The 15,975-nt window shown below is 30.1% G+C and overlaps 1 protein-coding gene across 1 annotated transcript in view; it reads right to left on the reverse strand.

Annotated features, from left to right (window-relative positions):
* LOC111636517 (regulator of nonsense transcripts 2-like) overlaps positions 1-15,975 on the reverse strand; it is a 69,039-nt gene that overhangs the window by 30,367 nt on the left and 22,697 nt on the right. Inside the window, 7 exon segments of the mRNA XM_023381798.1 lie at positions 767-898; positions 2,247-2,322; positions 2,749-2,809; positions 3,442-3,467; positions 5,049-5,113; positions 12,855-12,894; positions 13,217-13,309. Of these exon segments, the coding sequence (XP_023237566.1) occupies positions 767-898; positions 2,247-2,322; positions 2,749-2,809; positions 3,442-3,467; positions 5,049-5,113; positions 12,855-12,894; positions 13,217-13,309 (493 nt within the window).

Genomic DNA, 15,975 nt, shown 5'->3' on the forward strand with positions numbered 1-15,975 from the left:
GAATTTAAAATATGAGAATTTTTCAATAATAATATTGTGCATGTTAATGAATATTTAATTATTATAGCAGTATAATAATTTTAAACAGATAGTGAAATGTATTAATTTATTAGAATATTGGACTTTTCAAGATGATCTTTGTAGATTAATATACCATAAAATAGGTAGAGTTGGACAATTTTTATTTATTTGTTGTTATAAAATTTATCTTATTTAACCTGTTCCATGGTCTTCCCGAAATATCTCAGGTTGAAACATAATGATCACGACCAGTGGACACAACATATCTTGTTTCTGCATCAGAACATTTTTGACACTAGATATTGCTAGTCGTTATAATTTTTATATTAAAACTAACTTCCGAAACATAATTATTTTTGTTTTTACATTTTTTAATGTCTATTTTGTTTGTGCGAAATAAAAAAAATAATTTTGGACAATACAATAGCCACAATTATTTTTTCCTAAAATATGTAATTTTCATTAGGCTTAACATCAACAAAAATTCAACGTGAAGCAGCATGCATTGGAGAAAAATTTCAATGTGGAATAGGTTAAAAGTCATTCAATCATCTTAACTAAGTTATTGTTAACAATTCTCATAATATTTTATCTTCAAGCTGTATTCAAAATAATTTTATTTTGAAAATTTTGTGATATAGAAGGAAAGAATATCATTAATTTTGAAACAGTTTATATAAATTAAGTTAACCAAATAATAATGACAATCTAATAGCATTTTAAAAAATGTAAAGAAAAGATATACCTTCCATTTCATGCATTAATGCTTCTGTAAGATCACTTTCATCTGGTTTTGCTGGAATTTCTATCTTTTCTTCCAACTTCTCTTCTTCTGTTTCTAATAATTCAACCTCTTCTATTTCCAGTTTAGCAATATCTATCAGTTTACCAAACTTTAAGTTACAAATTTGCACTTCAAGAAATATTGCTTTAAAAACTTTTAAGAATTTAGAAATTATTTAGATCATAATTTAAATTATACAACAAACTATAAAATGAGGACAACTCCATCATTAAAACATATTCATACTGATAAAATATTGAAACTACTAAATTATTATTTTATAAAAACAACTGTTGTTTTTAATAATAAAATTATCTGTTTTGAATAACTTTTCTATATTTGTGTGATAATACTTTTTAAACATTTTATATTGTCATCAGCAATCCTGTTCTATATATTTTCTAATATGAAAGTAATATTTCTAACAGTGATTAATTAAAAGTATTAACAAAAAATATTTATTAATACATTATAATTTGGAATCCAACACTACTACATGCAGAAATCTTATAAAAAATGTACAGAATAATATTCACTATATTGCTGACTTGGTGTGAAAAACAAATAGAGAAATGAAATTTTTCTGTTGTTTCAAAATGTTGTAAATTTCCAAGTTGTGAGTGAGAGTAGTCATGACACTTTTTTTTTTTTAAAATGTTTATAATGCAAATGAGTAATTATTTATTGTAACTTCATCACAATTCCAGGCTGTAACTTTTAATCATTTTTTATGTATTTAATTTAAAATATGTGCTCTCCACCTTCAAATTAGTAGTGGCTTTCCCCTGTGCATTACTTTTCCTTTAACAACAGAGCTGTGCAAGTCATCTATCTAACATCTTACAAGGAAAATTTTTGAATTGAAATAACATGGCTTCTGGCTTGCATCATAGTTAATCATGGCCTCCTCTCCTAAGGTTGCCATATCTGGTCTCGTCTTTCATCTATCTAACTCCATTTTCAAGATTAAGGAAAGACAGATGGCTGGACGAGAATGGGAACTTACAGTCTACAATTTTTTCAAATCACAGCCAAACAATTAGAAAATATTGTACCTAAAATTTCTAATACTAATAAATGCAATTTTTTTCATGTGTTTATGACAAAAATTTGATTTTTGACAAATTTTAAAAATAATGTTTGTAAAGTGACCTTGTAAATGTTTGAATGACCTGTATTTGCTTTACAATATATAAAAATCAGCACTTAGAATGAATGGGTTAATAGTTCTTAAGTGTTAAAATAATTGAATATGAAATTTAGATGTATATCTGGAAGGAATAAAAAATGCAAAAGAAAAGATGGCATTTTCTATATAAGAAAAAATTAATAATAATTATCTGAATAAGTTTAATAGTTTTAGTTCTTACTATAAGGAAAAAATAATGTTCATTATTTAAAAATACTTAAATTTAAAACAAAGTATAATATTATATCTAACCTTCTTCTATGTTGTTTTCATTTTGTATATCACTTTGTTGGTTTTGAATTGTCTGAGCACTATCTTTGAAAAGGATCTGAAAAATTAACACAGGTAAAAAGTTACTAAATTCTAATAAAATATCAGAATATCAAATTTTTTAAATGATAAATATTTAACAAGAAAAATATTCATATCAACCTACCAATCTTAGTTTTTAATAACTAATTTTTCTTTCTAAGATATTTTGTTTAAAAAACATTAAGTTTAATTTTATCTGCCAGAATTAAACTAAATACTATATGCAAATACAAGCTATAATCACGGAATCAAAAGAAATTAATTTAAAAGATTATAACAACATTAGTTAAAGTTAAGAAATTAATTTTAAGAATTAATCTAGAAAATATTATTTGTTATTTTGATAAGAAACGTTTTATACTTGTTTAATATCTCTTTTATATTTAAAAACACTAGTGAAAGATTTCTTTTCCACAAAGGAATAAAAATTTTATTTTCTTACACCAGGAATAAATGCTTTTAAATCAGGTAGGTTTTCATAAAAGCTTCTTGTATCTTCATCTATAATTCATACAGAATATAATTTAATTTACAATTTAAAAGAATATGAATTACAATGAATACTATGAATATTACAAATTTGTAAACAATTAATATAACCCTTTAAAAAGATTATTAAATAACCAAATCAGTTATCAGAATATCNTGAGGTATAGGGTTAGGTTCTACATAAGTGAAAAATAAGCAAATAATTTTGTTTATTAATACAATATAATACAAAATACATATAAATTTAATTTTTAAAATGTATTTTATCATAAAATAAAATGAAATGTTTTTATTAAAAAATTTTAGTTTTGAATTTCTTACATGTTTCGGAAAAAAGGATCCATCTTTAATTGCTTACATTTTTGTTTTCTTTCATTGAGAATTTCGGAATATGTTGGAATATGATGCTCCTTTTTACATTTGCACTTTGCTCCCAATCATTGTCTATCTCACAAAGTTCATCTGTCAAACTTTCCATAGTTGAAAAAACATGTTAACCCTACATAGAGCTACAGACGAGCGGAGACACTGATTGGTTGACCACCGGTCATTGTAGCACATATATAAGGTCAGTTTTAGCAGGAAAATTGAAGGTGGCTAAGGAGAGATAGATACATATCGTCTGGCTAATAAAAAAGTATCGTCTGGCCAACGAGAAGTAGATTTGTCTTACTAACAATACTTTGTGATTGCCCAAAGTGCTACTGCGTCATAATGTGTTTGTTTTCCTGAATGAACTGATACGGGATACATTCATTGGCACTATGGATTCGGACGCCATTTATTGGACTATTAAGTTTAATAACTTGACTCGTGGATATCTAAACGTTTAGTATTTTAATATTAATTTAATGCAAATGTATACATACCCAATAATATTAAACAGAAAAAATAAATATATTCAATAGAAATCTTTGTTTTAATGAATATACAATGTCATGGCTCGGTAAATACGTCAACACTGAAATGAAATAGGGAAAATTGGGGAATTACACCACGAAACGGCAAATTGCGCAGTGGCGTTATAGTGAATCGGCATAAATTGAGCCAGCATAAACCAAGGGCTACCTGTATATAATATATATAAATGTAAAATTTTATTTTATTGCATTATGTATACTACAGTTTATTTTTTCCAGAAATAATTATTTTTTGTACTTATTATTATTTGTGACTACTTACATCAAAATGTGAAATATCCTATCCGAGCAGAGGTTGCACTAAATTAAGGAAATTTTTAGCCTAATTCTCCATTGCAATTGTTAAGAAAGCATCGCACAGAAAATTAATTGAATATCACCCTTTTTATCAACAACTGTTAGAGAATTATAACAATCGAGTGCTAAATGATGATAACCTATTTTTAAAAGAGGAGAACAAGTAAAACAGAATGAATCTTACAAGTCTCGAACCAAATATGATAATAGCAGCTCCACTTGACATCCTAACATCACTTACGACTCACCTATGACCCAACACCTGCAAAATCAACCTTCGTCTCCAACAATAATTGATCACCTGATGAGTTTTCCCAGGACTAGAGAGTATAAAAGGGGCTAGAACTTAAGTCCCAGGTGAACATCCCCAGAGACATATAGAGTGGATATCTCCAGCCCAAAGCTCCAGCTTCCCCATATTTTGGAGTGAACATCCCCATAAAAGAATTTGCCTGTCTCGCAAAACGATCTACATAGAAACCTCCACCGAAATAGAGAGCTGCATCTCTCCCTGAGATATTTAGTGTCTTGTTAAACATTTTTTAAACCCTCTCTCTCTCTCCATGTAAATCAAATGGAAACGACTTCCCGAGAACCTCGCAAGTGACATGCTGATGCGAGCAGCTTTGCTGTGTAATTTGTAGTGTTTGTAATATAGTTTATAGTTAGATTAAACTTTTGTTGTGTTTGTAAGCTGTCTACCTGTCTGAATCAAATTTTGGACCCCTATCGACTTACTCATCACGCTTCCCACTCAACTGTTAAATCAACCTCCTACTCCACATTCATTTACGATTTGAGAGTTAGGACGTGATCTTTGAACTATCCCAACTGGTGTCAGATTCCTGATGTTAGTAGATTCTTGCCGTCCCACTGACACTTTATTGATAAGCCATCTGGTGACAATGAGAGCGGGTTTAACCAACCCATTGCCGACTAAGCAGTCTAAAGGCCCTTTGCCCCCAGTATCTCACAAAAATATACTATGATTGAATGAATGAATAAATAAATAAATGAATTTTACATTAAAACTCACCTCACCATCTTTGAAACGATTATGTACATCCAAATTTGTAATTTCAGCATCAGGATAGGCAAGTTCTAAATTTAAAATATATTACATCAATAAATTTAAGTTCAAAACAGTTACATTTTTAAAATGCAAAGTGATTTTATAATTCTGTTACATATTCAGTTATATACAACTTAAGTCATGGTCACATCTTGAAACTTCCAGCTGCGCAGGCAACTGCAACCATGACAGCTGTTTCTGTTAACTAGTAAACCCCCTTCGAAAACGGGTGCGACTGCAACCGCAACTAGAAACAAAAAGTTTGTTCTACTCGCAATGATTGCAATGCGCATCCAATCAACAAACACCTTTGTGCCATGTCATACGGTGACAACATTGAAAATAGTTCATCATGGCGGAAAGTTAGAGGATTAATACTTTTACAGAATCGAGATTGATCGAGCTTATTTAGGCTCACGAATACCTGTGGGATTTTAATTCTTCATTTTAGCAAAGATTTTATCTTTTCATGTATTCTCGCCAGCTCTATCAAAATAATCGCCCTTTTTCTTTTATTCATTCCAGAAAAGGAACTGCTTACTATTTTAATAAGTGGCTAAAATTCCATAAATACTCTGAAATAGAATGTAAAATGTCAGAAAACTCACGAAAGTACTCAAAAACAAGCTACTGTAATTTTATTGGTTTATTATATGGTCACGTGTTTCTGAGTTGCAACATCAATGAACAATGTGTGACCACGAGAAAACGCGCACGACTCACACTTGTTGCAGTTGCCTGCATGGCTAGAAATCGCATAGTGTGACCAGGGCTTTACATTACTTTATGATACTTCATTTTATATGAAGACTTTCATAACAATGAATTTTCTAATATAATTATGAGTGTCTTATTTAAGTATCTTTTTCTGGTTAGCTATCTGTATTGTATCTGAGATGTAATATGAATTTATGATGCTAAACTTATAATTGATTAATGACAGTTCCCAAGAATAAGTTAGGTTATAAAAACAGTGATCATGTGTTGTGCATAATAGCTAAACAGATTTTGATAAAAAACAAATATCACATAAATTTAAGTCTTAAAATTCAGTGCTTCCCAAAGTGGATGTTTTGACATAATATACCCACAAATAGCTTGAGAAATATTGTAATGTTTTGGCTGATTGTAAGAAAATTTGAAAGGTTAATATAAAAATCTGAATTTAACATAGCAAATTCATACTAATGTTTCATAAGAATTTTTGTTTCCTTTATGCCAATATTAGTCTTAATGAACAAAAATATACTGAAATTGAACTACAATCCTAATTTTTAAAACATGGGAAGTGGTTATCAAAAATTCTTTATATATTAATAGTATAATTCACAGATTTACTATATTTACAAATTATACTACTTTACTGAATTTATAAAATAATAAACTATTATTTTATAATAGTAGAAATATAATAAATTTCCTAGTATTACTATTATACTGAATTTTAATCAAAGTACATTAAAACTATTCAATTTATAAGCTATTTTGGCAACAATATTTTTATTTTGGTTTTAAAATCACAATAATTACAATTAATCTAATTATTTAAGCAAAATTTTTTTCTACATAACTTTCTTAGAGTTATAAAAATTTATACTAGTAAATGATTTTCTTTTTTAATTTACTATCTTGATAAATTTTCTAAAAAAAATAAACCTTATTTTAAATGAACTTTGGATATAACAAACAAAAAATGTGTCATATAAGAAAAATTAAAAACCTTTTTTGTTCACAAATAAAGCATACTAAAGGGTTGGAACTATGAGTCAATGAGTATATATTATCCAATGTATAGAACATGTTATATTATATTATTATTTTATTCATTCTTAATAGAGTGATTCACTTTGAACTGAATATTTACTTTATTCAATACCTCATGACTGCAGAGTCACATTTAAATAACATATAATATAAAAAAAAATCTATAAATGAATTGCACGACTTTCCTGGTGTTTATGAGATTTTATTTTAAAAATAACATTTGTATTGTTAATCAAAATAAATAAAATTGAACATTGTTATCTATTATAAGATTTTGTTATAAAACATATATTTTTAATTATTATAAAATGGTAAAAGACTTAATTTTGAGGGTAGAGATGAGTTTTACAGGGTGTCAAATAAGTCACTAACAACTTTGATTGAGAATAAAAAAATCAGGGATTTGTTGCATTGACATGAAACATGGTGAAAATACTATTGAGAACAAAGGTAATTAGTAGATGAGGTTTTCAAAGTGTTCTCCTTTACGGGCAATACATGACCGTTTGATGCTCGAAACCAGTGACCATATTCACCAGAACTTCATCAGGAATGGCTCAAATCTCTGCTTTGATAAGAGATTTGAGCTTGGCAATAGGGTTTCAATAAATCCTATCCTTGAGACAGCTCCAGAGGAAAAATCCATGGAACTGAGGTCTGGGGAATAAGGTGGCCATGAAATTCCTCCTCTGCTACTCTCTGGGAACCCTTTAGCAATCACTCAATCCAAAATGTGATTGTAAGGTGTTGAAGGCATCTTCAGTTCGATAAGGAGGAGCTCCATCTTGCAGTGGGGTTTTCATCACATTTGTACCAATGTTTAACCAAAAAAATGCATTCCTCCGCTGAATATTTGCTCATTTTAAAATTTTTTAACAATTGGCACATCAGCACTAAACAATTACCTTTGTTTGCAAGATGGCGACTATGAGATATCAGTGCCCTCAAACGAGTAGTTAAAAAGTTATCCTCAATCAAAGTTGTTAGTGACTTATTTGACATCCTGTATAAAACACCATAAATGCTAACAATAAGTAAACTTTTCATTAATTCTAACCCATGAGATATGACATGTGACCACACTATCTCTCCATCCCCTTGACCTTTCACAACCAAAATTTAATAGCTTGATCAATGCCTCTCATATATAAGCTACTGTGCCAAATTTCATTTCTTCACCCAATCCTGAGATATTAAACAAAACATATACACATACGCAAATTTTTTTTTTGCCTTTTTGGATTCAGGAGGTCTCAAAACAGAAATTTGCAAAAAACTCAGAGGGTCAAATTTGACAATTCCAATACTTTTCCTTGTTATGTATATACAATAGCTGGAAAAGTAGTAACATACCTTGATCTACTGCTTCTTCATGAAATAAAGAATCATTCCATTTGTGTTTCATTCTCATATTTTTATTTTAAATAGAGATATTCCACATAATAAGTATTCATTCTTGAGTACTGTACATTATAACATTTTAAGTTTGTTATTGATATATGTTTTTAAGACACACTCGATTTAACACACTTTCAGTAATAGTGGACACTCCTTTCCCCAATTAGTCCATTAAATCTGGATTTACTGTATAAACATAATTTTCTCATATGTCAATTATTTCATATTTTGATTTTAAAAATCAATTTTTTGAATTTTTAAGTATAAAAAAAATAAAGTACTGATTGTTATTATTAGAACACCTTTCAATCATCAATTCAAATCTGAAATTTTAACTATTTCAATGAACCTTTTGTAAAATACACAACATCCTTAATTTTTTTTTTTGAGATTTCTACAACTCTTCAAGGATCTAGACAGTAACTGAATTTCTGCAGAAAACAAAAAGATTTCTCCAAAAATTAGATTTTCTTTAGTCCATATTCATAGAGTCCACATATAGATGCATCTTACAGGGAATAAGAAAATCGCTCTGTGTATTACAATACATCAAAATGCAACTTCATATATTCTTGTGCACAAAAGAAAAGGACATGTCCAGGTGTAGTTCCTCTCTTCTCTGCAAATGGAACAGCAAAAGCAGAAGGTTTTGCTATTCCACTGAAGCAGAGGTTTCCATAGTTTCTCAACAAAAATGAAAACAAACATAATCAGACCACCAATATTCAGAAATGAGCTAAACCTTTGGGATTTACTTCAAGAAAAGCAAACAATTACCAGCTAGAGCAACAGGATCAGAATGCAAATATTTTACACATCCCTAGCTAGGCCTAAGCTGATTTAATGTGCTACAAAGTAACTTATATGTTGTTAGTCTATTTTTTGTTAGATGCTAGAGAAAATGTTCCTTGAAGTTCAGTCCAAAAGCTAGACAACAAATTATTGAAAATTTGATCATAGCATCTACCAAAGATGAGAATAATGTTTATTTGCAGGATCTCTTAGAAGTTGTAATGATTAGACAACATCATCCAGGTGAAAATCATAAACCAAGATCTTGTAATTTTCATTTCATCATGAATTGCTGTACAATGACTGAGGTATGCCTTGCAGTGTTCTTGAACCTTCATGCAGTACAAAAAAATAAGTGGAAAGGTTTAAAATGTGACTTCTGACTGGTTACAGTCCAAAGGATTTGTGTAACAGACAGACAAGGACTCAACAGGATCAAGGAGCAAGTATTAGAAAAACTTCATGTACTCATGCAACTATCCTGTTTTAAGAATTGGAAGCAGGCTACATAAAATATTTGACAGCTAATTGCACATAATCAACATCCATGGGCAATCTGTGTATGACTGTCACTTTCCAAAGTGAGTTTGTATTTTTTTCCTACAACTTTTTCAAAGAAAACTATGGATTTCAATTTGGGCAACCTCAAGTTGATGCCTACATCTATAAAAAATTTCAAGTGTCCCTGAAGTATGCAAACATTGAACAGAGAGAGAGAAGGAAAAAACAAGCAAGCACACTCCATAAGAGCTAAAAAATTTTACAAGTATAGGAACATAACCCAAAAATGTCAAGATTGTTCTGAAAATATGCCATCATCTTTCAATATAAGCAAAACTATCCACTTCCAAGTATTCCATGGCCAGAAGTCTTCTATTTGCATCAGTTAAGGGTGTATATTTTTTGACATACATGATTTAAAGATTCATATCACCTGCTATGTGGCACAAAAAGGGCAATGTCAAAAGAAAGTTTCCTAATGAGATATGCTCATTTTTACTGCACTAAATAACTGACAAGTTTCCACAAAATGTCAAAAAAATTAATTTTTTCTGTGATGGATGTCCTGGAAAAAACAAAAAACAACACTGTAATTTGCTTCCTCTTAATTCTTGTTGGACAGATTCCAGAAAATCTCTATTTCCCTGTTTGTGGACATATTTTCTTATTACATAAACAAAATTTTGAGACTATACAAGCAATTGAAATAGCATGACAGCATTTACGGGGACTATTTTTTAAGTAAGGTCCATTTGTGAATGAGTGAGAATGACGTGATAGCAGCAGTGCATGTGTGTCTGCTCCGAGCTCGCTTTGCGCGCGTTTAGACACCATTTGCAGCCGTATCGGCTGTCTGTGTGCTGAGCTGTAAAAGTTTATAGTGTTTAAGAAAATTGAGCCACCTGCCGATTGTGAGATACAATCTGTTATTCGATTCTTGAGTGCAAGAAACTTGACAACAGCGGAAATTCACCGTCAGACTTGTGAAGTTTACAGTGATAATGCTATGAGTGGTAGCAAAGTTTGAAAGTGGGTGAGAATGTTCAAGGACCGGCAGGTTAATCTGCATGATGAGCCATGCCCTGGCCAACCTTCTCTGATTTCTGAAGATTTGGTTTGTGATGTGGATAACAAAATTCAAGAGGACCAATGATTCACAATTTCAATGTTTTCAATTGAATTTCCACAGGTTTCAAGATCAGTTTTGTATACTATTGTTTCGGAGAAACTGAATTATCAAAAATTGTGTTCTCGGTGGGTTCCAAGACTGCTTTCTGACAATCACAAAACAAAAAGATTGGACAGTGCTTTATCGTTTTGACTCGATACGATCAGGAAGGAGATGAATTGTTGGACCACATCGTTACAGGAGATGAGACTTGGGTGTCTCACATGACTCCTGAGTCCAAGCGACAGTCAATGGAATGGCGACACACATCTTCGCCAACCAAAGTGAAAGCCAAACAGTCCATTTCAGCACAGAAAATTATGGCAACTGTCTTTTGGGACAGGATAGGGATTTTGTTAGTGGATTTTATGTTGAGAAGCACAATAATCAATTCTGATGCATATTGTATGTTCTTGCGAAAATTCCGGCATGCCATACAAAATAAATGGCGTGGTCTACTGTCTTCTGGTGTGATGTTGCTCCATGACAATGCAAGGCCACATGTTTCTGCACAAACACAAGGTTTAATCAGTTCTTTTGAATGGGAACAACTGGAATCACCCACCTTACAGTCTAGACCTTGCACCCAATGATTTTCATTTGTTTCGATACTTAAAGGAGTTCCTTGGTGGTCAATGCTTCAACAACGATGAAGAAGTGAAAACTGCAGTCATGGATTGAGCTTTTTCACAGGTGGCAGATTTCTTTGAAGTTGGAATTCAAAAAATTGTTGAGCGGTATGACAAATGTTTGAACAAAACTGGAAATTATGTAGAAAAGTAGATAGAAGTATGTAGAATATGGGAAAAAAATATATTTTAGTGATATTTACAGTATTTTTATTCTTATTAAAAAATGGACCTTATTTAAAAAATAGCCTTCATGTGTTTCAATAGATTATGTTGAGATTATTGTGTCTATAATGTAGCTTGCTATTACATGAAGATTGTGTCTAAGAACATTTCATCAGCTTCTCAAGAAAATGTAGGCCTACCACAGCCAGTGTTGACTTTCAATATATTTGTTTTTTTTGAATAAGTTAAATGAACTTGGCATTGTGGAAGTACATCCTGTTATTAATGGTTTTAACTCTTTACAATATAACCTTAAGGAATTAATAGCAACCTTTCCTATATCATTCCCAAGGAAACATAGCACACACAACCTGTGACAATAATAAAGCAAAAGTAAATGACATTCAGAAATTGCTGCAATATGTTCCCCAGGAATATAATGATTTTTATAATACCATAACAAGTTGGCCAACTGTAAGCAAATTTGTAGAGGAAGCTAGGTAATATTTCAAGGAAGGTGCATGCAGTAAATAAGCAGTATCTTGTTTTGCAGCAGGCTAAGTTTATATAAATAACAGCATCTTACAGTAGTGATGCTGTCTCATTCTTTCTAGATATAAAATAATTAGTGATACATTGCTGAGAGTAAAAATGAAGTTTTGAATATTTTTGCAACAATTTTCTGTCAATGAAAGAGGTTTTTAGTATTAGATAAATATGTATCTACAAATTTTACATATTGAGAAAGATTATTTCTTTATGAAATTCTGTTTGAATGATTGTTTATTTTATTAAATCTCAATTTATACTACAGTAGAGCATCGATTATCCGACTCAATTGGGGACTGGGGTTGGTTGAATAACTGAAAAAAACGGATAACCGAAAAATATGATAAAATACATTATTAGTAAAGTATATTAGTATATCTCATGTAATTAGTATATAGCTATTAACCTACTTCACGTTGAATTTTCATCAATGTTAAGCCTAACAAAAATTTTTTAAAAATAATAATCATCACTATTGTATCATTAAAAATTAGAAAATTAAGCCTCGTTTAAATACTGGCTCCCTTTCATGGTCGAGCCATGTTGCCAGCTAAAACACGTAAAAATACTATTAAAGTAGCCAAGACATAGCCAAATATTGTAGTGCCACATCACTAGCAAACATTTGAATTTGCTGACTAGAACGGTCAGTTAACCGATGTGACGGTTAATTGGGGGTCGGATAATCGATGCTCTACTGTATTTCCCCCAAAGACTATAACTAAGGGAAGCAATGGAAATTGAAATATTAATATAGTTTAATTAAACATGGTCTCTAAAGAAATATAACAACAATATTCATACCATCTTTTGGAAGTTCAGGTAAATCTTCATCTACAATATCCTGAAAAAATTTTAATGAAAGTATTATTTATTTACTGAATAAATTTTAGATAACATTTTTATTCATAATCAAACTTATTAATAATGCAGAAATTCACAATCTTCTTAAAAAATTTTATAGTACATATTAAGGATTTAACTGATCAAACAATCATCATAAGCTAGATAAACAATATCGAAAATAAATCTGGATAATATTGATAAAGTTAATTTTCACTAATAATTCAATCCATATATAAAGTAATAGTAGATTACGCAGTAATTTAAAACTGTTATTTAAAATTTTACATTATAATTAATTTAAAACCTTAAAAATTACATACTGCAAACTGTTGAGTATTTGATAACAATTTCTGAAAAGCTATTTGAGATGCTTCATATTTTTCTTTTCTTTCCATATTAAGTTCACCTTTTGTCTAAAAAGAATATATATTTAAAATTATTAAATAAATAATTATTTATCTATGAAAATTAATTTCAATATTAGTTAAACTAAATAAATTAATCTAATTTATTCATTATCTGAATACTTACTTCAAAATTGCATATTTTTAAATAAAGACTATCAAAATTAAAAACTTTATTTTAACTAGTTATATTACTAATTTTTATAAATATTTATTCACATGAAATAAATTCAATTGAATTTATTTCATGAAATGATTTATTATTTCACATGAAATAAATTCAATTGAATTTATTTCATGTGAATAAAAATCAAATTGAATTTTATGAAAACATCATTGCATCAAATATGCTATATTTTAAATTTTCATATAAAACTGTAGTTTTAGATAATTCTTTTAAAATCAATTAATACATTTATGCCTATCTTTACTTTAAATTTTAATGACAATCATATTTAGTTACATTTCCAATGATCTAAAACTTTTCAGTTTCTTAGAATTTTAAATCTGAAATAATATATAACCACCATAAAGCCAAAAAATTTGTCAGTGTGGCTTGTTTTATATTAAAAAATGGTGGGATATCTTCACCATATTACTGTAATCCATTATAGAAGTAGACCAGGCACATCCTACAAAGGCTCACTTGCTGGACATTAAGATTGAGAGCGCAACCATCCACACAGCTGTTTATTGCAAACCAACCTCAGCTGGTTTATACATACCAGCAGAGTCATGTGACCCTCCGCAATACAAAATCGCAGCATTCAAAGCCTTGATCAGGAGGGCTCATACACACTCCTCGTCCCAAATGGCACTCTGGTCCGAAATGAAACGAATAGAAGATATAGCCAAGCAGCACAAATACCATGGGCTCATAAATAAACTAAACGCAAAAATGCAGCAGGAACCGTCATCAACTCCCCAACGTTACTCCTAGTAACAACATCCCTATCACATATAATCCGGTACTAAAATCCATATACAAGGAGATAGCTAAGAAAAAGAATATCCATATTACATTTAGAAGATGCGCTATGATTTTTGATTTGTTAAGGAACGGGAAAGACACCCCGAAATAAGCTCCACAGCATCTACACCATTCCTATCATTGATTGCAGGTGTGATAGAAACTTGATCTACATAGGATCAACTAAACGCCCCCTAGTAACCCGGATCAAAGAGCATGAAGCGGATATCAACCATGAAAGAACCAACACAGCTCTTGCCATATACTCGGCGGACCCTGACATAGAACTCACATTCTCTCAAGCAAAGGTCATTCACACCACCCACTGCATGAACCAACTCAGATGGCTGCAGGCGATCTATGTATGCCTAAACACAAGCGAAGGACGTAATTGCATTAACTACAAAGATGAAATCGCTCTATCGACGGCCTGGCAGGCCCTAATAGATAAATCTCTAAGATAGAGCACACCATACAGAAACATGCAAGTCTGTAGTGATGACATCGGGTCGGGACATCGTTCCAGATCGTATTTCATAACAATTTTGAACCACATTCTGTAGGGGATCGTTACCTGAAGAAGAACCATAATGGTTTGAAAACATTTGTAACTGATGTAGAGTGTGATGATATGTGCACAGGTAAAAGGTTTATAGATACGAGTTGGATTGTTTTATATTATTTGCATAATTTAATAAATATGTTTAATATATATTACAAAATAGATGACAAAAAAACATTTTTATTCATAATCAAAATTATTAATAATGCAGAAATTTACAATCTTTAAAAATTTTATAGTACATGTTAAGGATTTAACTGATCAAACAATCATAAGCTAGCTAATTCCATACATAAAGAATATTAATACTGTTTTCTATTTTTTTTTTTTTAAATTATACAAAATACAAATTAAAAAGTAACTATTGTTATAATAAAAATAATAAATATATTATTATAAATGAAATTATCATAAATTATTTAGATACAATTATTTAAAAATTAAATTCCATTTGATATACTTACAAATTCTAATATTGTAAACATAATCAATATTTTACTTCACATAAAAGATATAATCCACAAATTTAACATTTCATAAATTATTATATACTGTATTGGTCTGAATTGGCTATACTGGTTGATGTATTTTTCCAGTTTTAAGAGAGCAAAAATTGGCTCTCAACCTATATTACTGTCTGATTAAAGTTTTCTCCAATTTTGATAACTTACTGTATTACAGAGTTAAACTAATACTAAAATTTGGTGCATTGATTGTTCAATATTAAATGCTAGCCAAGTTACAACCTGTCAAATTCTGCAGCCTGCAAACTATGCACAGAAATTACATCTAAGTGTTCAGCATAATTGTAAACAATCATCTAAACCAAACCAGTTGTTTTTATCATCTATATATATATATACATATATAAATGGACGTGTGTGTCCCTATATTTCACTTTTCAGCCAAAACTACACATCGCACATGAATGGTGTTTGTATGTGGTAGTAGCCCCAAGTCTCCATTCGTGCACTATTGTGGTTGCGTCTCGATAGCTATAAGGGTACAGGAGATATGGGCTTGAAAGTGGTTGAAAGTGGAAGATTTTCTATTTCAATTTTAAAAATTTTCGAATTCGAATTGGTTCGATTATAGAACGATTGTAAACGTTCCAGAAAATTGATCAAATTGAAAATAGTTCGT

The sequence above is a fragment of the Centruroides sculpturatus genome, unplaced genomic scaffold, assembly GCF_000671375.1.
Source record: "Centruroides sculpturatus isolate CEXI.00-Female unplaced genomic scaffold, Cexi_2.0 scaffold1057, whole genome shotgun sequence".
NCBI classification, from domain to species: domain Eukaryota; kingdom Metazoa; phylum Arthropoda; class Arachnida; order Scorpiones; family Buthidae; genus Centruroides; species Centruroides sculpturatus.